This window comes from Octopus bimaculoides, chromosome 1, assembly GCF_001194135.2.
Source record: "Octopus bimaculoides isolate UCB-OBI-ISO-001 chromosome 1, ASM119413v2, whole genome shotgun sequence".
Taxonomy (NCBI): Eukaryota; Metazoa; Mollusca; class Cephalopoda; order Octopoda; family Octopodidae; genus Octopus; species Octopus bimaculoides.
Window position 1 is genome coordinate 87,188,465 of NC_068981.1, and position 8,778 is coordinate 87,197,242.

The window sequence follows — 8,778 nt, forward strand, 5'->3', positions numbered from 1 at the left end:
ATATATATATATATATATATATATATATATATATATATATAAGTATATATATAACTTAATTAGCAGAAGTTGCAAAATGACTCAAGAGCCAAGAGCCTCGAACATGGCACTTACCAAACACACTTCAGATCTGACAACTTACCTGATAAAATAATGGAACAGATATAATCAGTTAAAACTCATGGAGGTGATGCCCCAATATAACCACAGTACAAAAGCTGAAACTACTGACAGAACAGAATAATATGGATTTCCAAACTTTTGTTGAGGCCCTTGGAAAATAAATGAACACCACAGATTTTTGTATTTCTCTCTCTCTCTCTCTCTTATATATATGAGGTCTTGTTCTTGTGTAGACAGGAAGTAATATTTATTTCCAAATGCAGTAGATTGCAAATTACTATAAATTACTATAAAGTAACACTCACGCATGTCTTTCCGATTTGTGAATAGCTATCAATTGCAGGAACACGGTCAAGTAGATCCATTATTCTTGCTGCTGAAATTTTGACCTTAGCAAAATCTGGTGCCATGGCACCAACCTGTCCAAGTGCAAAGGCCCCAAAGACAATGGTTCCAAATACTCTGAAAATTTGTGGAAAGAAAATTCAGATTGACAATCAAGAAACTAAATGAGTTCTGTTGACAATAAAAGAAAGGAAGGTACTGTATCATACAATTATAAATAAACTCTTAGAAATAACAAAAAATTACAATAAGTCTGTGCTTTCCCTTTATTTACCTGTATATATATTTTGTATATCAAACTTGTGCGGTTTCATTTGTTTATTCACATAATTGTATCTCTCTATATATATATGCATATATCTTTCTGTGTGTGTGTGTGTGTGTGTGTGTGTGTGTGTGTGTGTGTGTGTGTGTGTGTGTGTGTGTGCTTGTACTCCACCACTGCTTGACAACTGATGTGGGTTCATGTCCTTGTAACTTAGCAGTTTGGTGAAAGGAGAGATAAGATAAGTACCACATTTATAAAAATATATATGTATGGTTTGATCAATAAGTATCCATAGTAATGAAGCTAAAGCAAGCAGAGTGAAGCTGCTTGGCACAGATTGACCTTGAACTCTGCTGTGCCAGCAAACTAAGTTTTAATGTTCTAGCTCACTTCTCCTGTTTACATCAGTGTTGGGAAGGAAGATGTGATCATGTGATCATCACATTGACCATGACAGAGAAAGTTGAACAGAAAATCTGCATCAAATTTTGCCAAAAGCTTGGTGATACCTGCTCAGAGGCCTATGTAAAGTTTTCAAAAAGTTTTCATCATTCTTGACACAATCAAAGAGATCTTGTGCTACTGAAACCGGAGTATCTTTTTGGTCAACTGAAAGCAGTTTTGGCACAAACTTAGCAGATATGTGTCTCATACCCAAATCTTCAGTGATAACGGACTGAACTGAACCATAACTAATCTGCACATCCTCTGATAGCTCGTGGTTGGTGATTCAAAAATTTTCCCTCACAGCTGCATGCACATCAGTGATGTTTTTCTCAGTTCTGCTGGTTGCAGGTCTCCCAGAACGTTCATCAATATTGACATGTTTTCGGCCATCTTGGAAACATCTGAACCATTCATAAACTCCTCTCCATACACTTTCTGCAACTTTGTGTAGGTCTCTGAGCAGGTATTACCATAACAACTTTCTCTGTCATGGTCAATGCAATGATCACACACTACACACCTCCCTTCCAAGCCCTGCTGTAAACAGTGGAAGGGAGCTAGAACATTAAAACTTAGCACGCATGCACAGCAAAGTTCAAGGTCACTCTGCATTCTTTCACTTTGTTACTATGGCAACAATCCAGATACTTATTGATCAGACCTCGTATAACTGTTGGGATCAACTTGTTTGAGTAAACCTTCAAGCCAGGGCCCCAGCATGGCTGCAGTCCAATGACTGAAAGAAGCAAAAGTCAAGGATAAAAATATACATACATACACACATATATACATACATACACAAACACACCTACATACACACACACACACATACACATACATACATTCATACAAACATACATACATACATACATATATACATACATACATACATACATACATACATACATGCATACATACACAAATAATACATGTATGCGTCATATGTACATACAATATAAATTGTAGCAATTTTTATTACTAAGAAATAAACAAAATGTTGCTTACTTCAATAAATCCACAAAGTCCATTTCACATTTTGTAATTAATAAAGCTCCAACATAGAAGGCACCAGCATAACACAGAAACACAACTGACTGTGAGAAGGAAAAAGCTATTCCAACTTTAAATGCTCCTTTTTTATTATTCCTGAAAAGACATTGACAGAAACATGCATGTAGCTGAAACAGTGGAATTTCAACATCAACAGGGTATTTTTGTTTGTATGTATGTATGTATGTATGTATGTATGTATGTATTATTCTCTTATTCTTTTATTCTTTTACTTGTTTCAGTCATTTGACTGCGGCCATGCTGGAGCACCGCCTTTAGTCGAATCAAATCGACCCCAGGACTTATTCTTTGTAAGCCTAGTACTTATTCTATCGGTCTCTTTTTGCCGAACCGCTAAGTTACAGGGACCTAAACACACCAGCATCGGTTGTCAAGCGATATTGGGGGGACAAACACAGATACACAACATATACACACATACATATATATATACATATATACAACGGGCTTCTTTCAGTTTCCGTCTACCAAATCCACTCACAAGGCTTTGGTCAGCCCGAGGCTGTAGTAGAAGACACTTGCCCAAGGTGCCATGCAAGGGGACTGAACCCGGAACCATGTGGTTGGTAAGCAAGCTACTTACCACACAGCCACTCCTGCGCCTATGTATTTATTTATTTATTTATTTATTTATTTATTTATGTCAAGTCACTTATGAGGCTCACCTAAGTGCTACTGGTAACATGTAATCCAGTAAAACCTGTTGAATGGTCGGGTTGCCGGTGACTAAACTGGCACCCTCACCAGGCTATCCTGGTGAGGAGGGTTGCTAGAAACCCAGCAGGATTAAAAACAAGACCTGTGGAAAGGCTGGATGAACCTAGTGCAGGCTCAACGGCTGTCTAGCAATAGTACAGGTACACAGAAATTCCAATATGTGCTAATTGAGTTGCTATCAATTAAAGAATAACTATAATCCTCAATATGCTAAGAACAAAAATAAGCTAAAAGGAACAAACTGTAAGAAAATTACTCTCTTACTCATAGGGAAGAATTATTTTGTCCAGGAATTTCTGATATATCTTCATTTCAATAGACAATGACAATACAGTTTTGATATTCTGAAATGCTTCCATTGATAGCTGGAAATAAAAAAAAGAAATTAATAGTAATATTAAATACTGGTAATGGTGCTCAACATGCATCCTGTCAATAAATTTGCCTCCCATTTAAATGGCAAGGACTCTGCAAAGTGTTCTTGCAAAAATCATTGAATGATAAGCTTGTGCATTGCTGTTGTTGCTTTTATCATCATTATTATTATCATTCAGTAGCCTTATTTTTATAACGTGCTTTCACTGCACTACCAAGCGCAGCTCTGTGTGTCTCGGGTATGTGCTGTGGTTTGTTGTGATACTCTTATTTTCACTTTATTGAAAATGTTTGACGTAGGATGTGTGCAGTGCCTATTAGTGCTATTTTCTGTATGTTATATATATTTGTTAGTTCTGGTGTTTGTGTTATGTGTTTTTCTGAATATTTTTTTATCATACCTAATGTACCTATTATGACAGGTATTGTTTCTGTATTTAGACTCCACATTTAAGTTACCTCTATTTCCAGATTTTTGTATTTTGAAAATTTCTCCATTTCTTTTAGAGAAACGTCATCTATTGGTATTGTTAGAAAGCAACTCTATCTGGCCTATTGGCCTTAATTTCTCTATCTGTGTGTATTGGCATATCCCATAGTATTGTTGCTTTCACATTTTCTGTGACTTTTTCTGGCGTGTGCCTATACCATCTTTTTTCTGTTGTTATTCCATATTGTTGGCATAGTTTCCAGTGTATGTAGGTCCCAAATCTGTCTTGTCTGTAAATATATTCCTTCTTAGCCAGGACTGGTCAGCCAGAGACAATATGATTTATTGTTTCTTGTCCATCTCCACATATTCTGCAGTTACTTGTTATGTTTCTTTTCATTATATGTTTTTGGTAATTTCTGGTGAGGAGGCTTTGGTCTTGTGCAGCAATTAAAAATCCTTCAGCTTCTGCTTTGAGTCCTGAGCTTCTCAGCCATTGTTGAGATTTTGCTTTGTCTACTCCTTTTGTATTTAGTTTAACCCAGTATTTGCCATGAAGGGGCTTTTCTTGCCATCGTTTTATCATGATCCATTGCTGTTCCAGTTTTAGTTTGGATTTCATTTGTTTTAAAGATTTTGTTGTTTCTTCTTTTTCTTCACAGCTGTTAGGTAGTTTGACTTTTTGTTTGTATTTGTCAGCTTCCTTGAAGATTGAAACAAATTTTTGTTTTGTTCATGTTTTGTGGCTATTTGTATTAGTTTCCCTTGCTTCTGAAGTAGGTATTTTTGTAGTCCTATGGTAGTTATTTTGTAATAGTTTTCTAGCTGTATAAGGCCTCAACCACCTTCTGTACGTTGGGGTGGTGCATCCAAAATCCTGTCTAGTTCATTTAGTGTCCAGTTAAGGATATTGTAGCTATAACTTATAACTGGGACAGCTTGAGTGTTGATACCTATTATCTTGTTTTTTTTTTGCATTGAGCTCTGTTTTCAGTATTAATCTAACTCATCTATAGTATTCTTTTTTTATTTTCTTTCATTTGTGTATGTTATATCATATCTAGTTCATTGATCCCTAAATATTTATATGTCTGGCTTTGGTCTAATTCTCTTATTTCATTTGCTTTATCTAGTGTGATGTTGCTACACTTAACTAGTTTTCCTCTTTTCAAGGTTGCTTGAGAAAAATTTTTCTAAGCCAATTTTCATGTTTATTTCTTTGGTAAATCCATGTACTGTCTGTAGTATGTTTCCAGCTGCTTGTAGTGTACAGTTTTAGGTCATCCATATATAAGAGGTGGCTGATTGTTTTGCCGTAACAGTTGTATCTGCATCCAGTTCTGTTTAGCATATCAGATAAAGTGTCAGTGCTAAGCAGAAAAGGAGAGGAGAAAGAGCGTGTCTCCCTGGAATATTCCTCTTCTAATGGGGATGGCTTTTGGTTTTTATGAGTCTCTCTTTTGTCTGGAGCTGTAGCACTGTCTGTCGTTTATTCATGGAATGTGTCATATATTTTATGATTATTGGTGCTACCTTGTTCATGGCTAGTGTTTCTAGGATCCATGTGTGTGGAATACTATCAAAAGCCTTTCGATAATCAATCCAGGCCATACTTAGACCCTTCTTCTTTCTGTGACTGTCTTCAATTGTGGCTTTATTGATTATTAGTTGATCTTCACAGCTGTATGATCCCTTGCAGCATCCCTCCTGCTCTTCTGGAAACAGCATAGAGGACACAAGTTAACCATTCAGAAACACATAAAGGCCGCTAACTTCACATAAACATTTATAGTTTATAATATGGTGTAAAAATTTTCATTGCTTAAAACTGCAATCTGGTCACTGACAAATGTGAAATGACTACAATTATGACAGATAAATATCTGTCATAATTGTAGTCAATTCAACCATCTTTATTCCCCTATCACATTTCTATTAACAACAAACTATAAATATTTCCTTCGTTTTAGTCACCATTCTTATGTCTAAACGTTGCATTCTTTTATCTATTCTGATGACTCCTGTAACCAATAATTTCTGTGATTCTTTTTTTCATTTCATGTTATATTTAAAAGCAAAAAAAAAAAGAACAAATCAAAAATATTACTTACTTTAGTTGCCTCCTCAAGGGCAGAAGCACCTTGACTGAGTGTATTTGTCAGCAATTTAGTTTCAAGTACAGCTGACAAAGCAAGAATGGGCAAGAAACCAATAATGAGTAATGCTAATTGCCATCCATATATAAAGGCAACCACAATTCCAGATCCAATGTTTGTAATGCTCTGTACAAGAAGTCCTATTTTTATTCCAGTGGCCTGATTCAAAGAAATAAAATAGAAAAAGGAATTATTATGTGATAATCATCATCATCATCATCATCATTATTTAACGTCTGTTGTCCATGTTGGCATGGTTTGGACAGTTTGATTGGGCTAGCATGTTGGAAGACTGCACCAGACTCCAGTCTGATTCGGCATGGTTTTCTGTGACTAGTTGCCCTTCCTAACACCAACCACTCCAAGAGTGTAATGAGTGCTTTTATGTGCTACCAGCACGTGTGCCATATGCATGACACCAGGGTATGTTAACGTGCCACTGGCACGGGTGCCAATTTGCAACACCAGTATCTGCCACAACTGCGATTTTGCTCGACTTAATGTGTCTTCTTCTCAAGCACAACATAATGCCATAGGTCTTGGTCATTGCCTCCATGAGGCCCAACACTCGAAAAGAACTCAGCACTTTGCCTCCATGAGGCCAAACATTCAAAAGATGTTCTTTACATACCACCAGCACAGGTGCATTTGGCTTGACAGGTCCTCTCAAGCACAGCACATTGCCAAAGGTCTCGGTCATTTGTCATTGCCTCTGTGAGGCTCAAAGTTCAAAGATCATGCTTCACCACCTTGTCCCATATCTTCCTGGGTCTGCCTCTACCACAGGTTCCCTCCACAGTTAGAGATCAGCACTTCTTTACACAGCTGTCCTTGTTCATAAACATTACATGACCATACCAGCACAGTCATCTCTCTTGCACACCACATCTGATTCCTCTTATGCCTAACTTTTCTCTCATGGTGCTTACACTCTGTCAAATATGCACACTGGCATTGCACATCTAGCAAAGCATACTGGCTTCATTTCTTTCAAGCCTACGCATGCCCTTGGCTATCATGTCCCATGTTTCATTGCCATGCAACATGGGTGTTTGCATACAGGTATCAAACAATCTGGATGGCACACTTAATCTACTGACCTGTTCAACACCATAGCCTAGCACTTTAAGTGCCTTTCACAGATCTACTCTGTTACAAGCATTCAAACCATGTCTCTAGCTTGATGGTCATTACCCTATCATCTGACTAAACACTGGACTAAACACTATGTAGTTAAGAAGCTCTCTTTGCAACCACGTTGTTTCAAGTTCAGTCCTACTGCACAGCACCTTGAGCAAATACTTTCAAATACAGTCCCTTTCTGACCAATGCTTTGTCAGTGAAGTTGGCTAACAGAAGCTGTGTGGAAGCCCATCGTGTGTGTGTGTGTGTGTGTGTGTGTGTGTGTGCGTATCTTTTTGTAAGTGTCTGTCCTCCACCAACGTTTGACAATTGGTGTTGGTTTGTTTGTTTGTTCGTTACATCCTCATAACTTAGTAGATCAGTGAAAGGAGTAAGATAGAATAAGTTTCAAACTTGAAAATAAAATGCGCTGGGAGCAATTTGTTTGACTAAAGCTTTCAAGGCAGTACTCCAACATGACAACAGTCTAATGACTGAAACAAGATAAAGATATACACACATACACATGCACAGAAGTATACACATACACATACAAATATAGTAATACCTCATTTGACACAGACCCACTTTACGAGAACCTGGGTTTACAAGCTTTAGTTTTCAAGCACAAGATCCAAATTTTGAACAAAGTTCAAAAGTTTCAACTACCGTAACAAATGTTTCTGTATGTTACCAAGAAATTTATAGAGAGTAAAAAAAAGCTTCTAAGCAAACAACTCTTGACATGTTTTTTTAAAAAGAAATCTACAAATCCATCTACGAGTGCTTGTGAATTGGTGAGTACGTCCTACTAATGACGGTGTGCACAAATCTAGTGTGAGTGAATGTGATTCAGAAAACAATTATAATAATATTTTTTATTATGAATGATCTTGGCATTATTTTAACTTTACATAAAATATTCTTTACATCCTACTGTTGTTTTATTGCCATTTATTTACAAGTATTATAAATTTTATAAGTAAAATATTTTTCTGGGAGCAAATTACAATTTATAACATTGCTACTATGGGAAATTAACTCGTATAATAAAGCATTACCTCATTAACTCATATATTGAGACATTACTGAAATATACATTAGCACATATATATTTTTGTAGCAATGTGTGTGTGTGTGTAGCAGAAGTAGAAGAGGAGAGGAGATGACGAAGAAAAAATTGATAATGATGATGATGAGTAGGAGGAGTAAGAGGAGGATATGAATTGACTAAGACTTTAAAATATTCAGGAAGGTCCCTAATGTTAAACTATTTTATAAGGTTACTAAATCAGAAGCTTAAATGACTTACCCCTTTCACTCGAGCAGAATCAACTGATAAACGTGTACACAGAACTCCAGTATTGTTGAGTTCTTCATCAAACCAGGATATTTCCTTTAAAATAGATATAAAGTTATTCAATTTAGTTTTTAATCATCACATATCTATAATGCAAATTTTTGCATATGTCTGTATGGATGTGTTATATATATATGTATATATGTATGTATATATATATGTATATATGTGTATATATATATATGTGTGTGTGTGTGTGTGTGTGTGTGTGTGTGTGTGTGCATATACTTGTATGTGTATATATATATATGTATATATGCTTGTATGTGTGTATATATATATATATGTGTGTGTGTATACATATGTGTATATATATATATATATGTATATGTATATATGTATATATATATGTGCATATATATAT

General features: G+C 36.0%; 1 protein-coding gene across 1 annotated transcript in view; it reads right to left on the reverse strand.

The window, feature by feature from the left end:
* Positions 1-8,778, reverse strand: part of LOC106870660 (ATP-dependent translocase ABCB1) — a 130,796-nt gene that overhangs the window by 18,538 nt on the left and 103,480 nt on the right. Inside the window, exons 19-23 of the mRNA XM_052966110.1 lie at positions 8,367-8,450; positions 5,888-6,091; positions 3,236-3,336; positions 2,189-2,329; positions 429-585 (exon numbers count right to left, since the gene is read on the reverse strand). Coding sequence (XP_052822070.1) covers positions 429-585; positions 2,189-2,329; positions 3,236-3,336; positions 5,888-6,091; positions 8,367-8,450 — 687 coding nt within the window. The remainder of the gene's footprint in view (positions 1-428; positions 586-2,188; positions 2,330-3,235; positions 3,337-5,887; positions 6,092-8,366; positions 8,451-8,778) is intronic.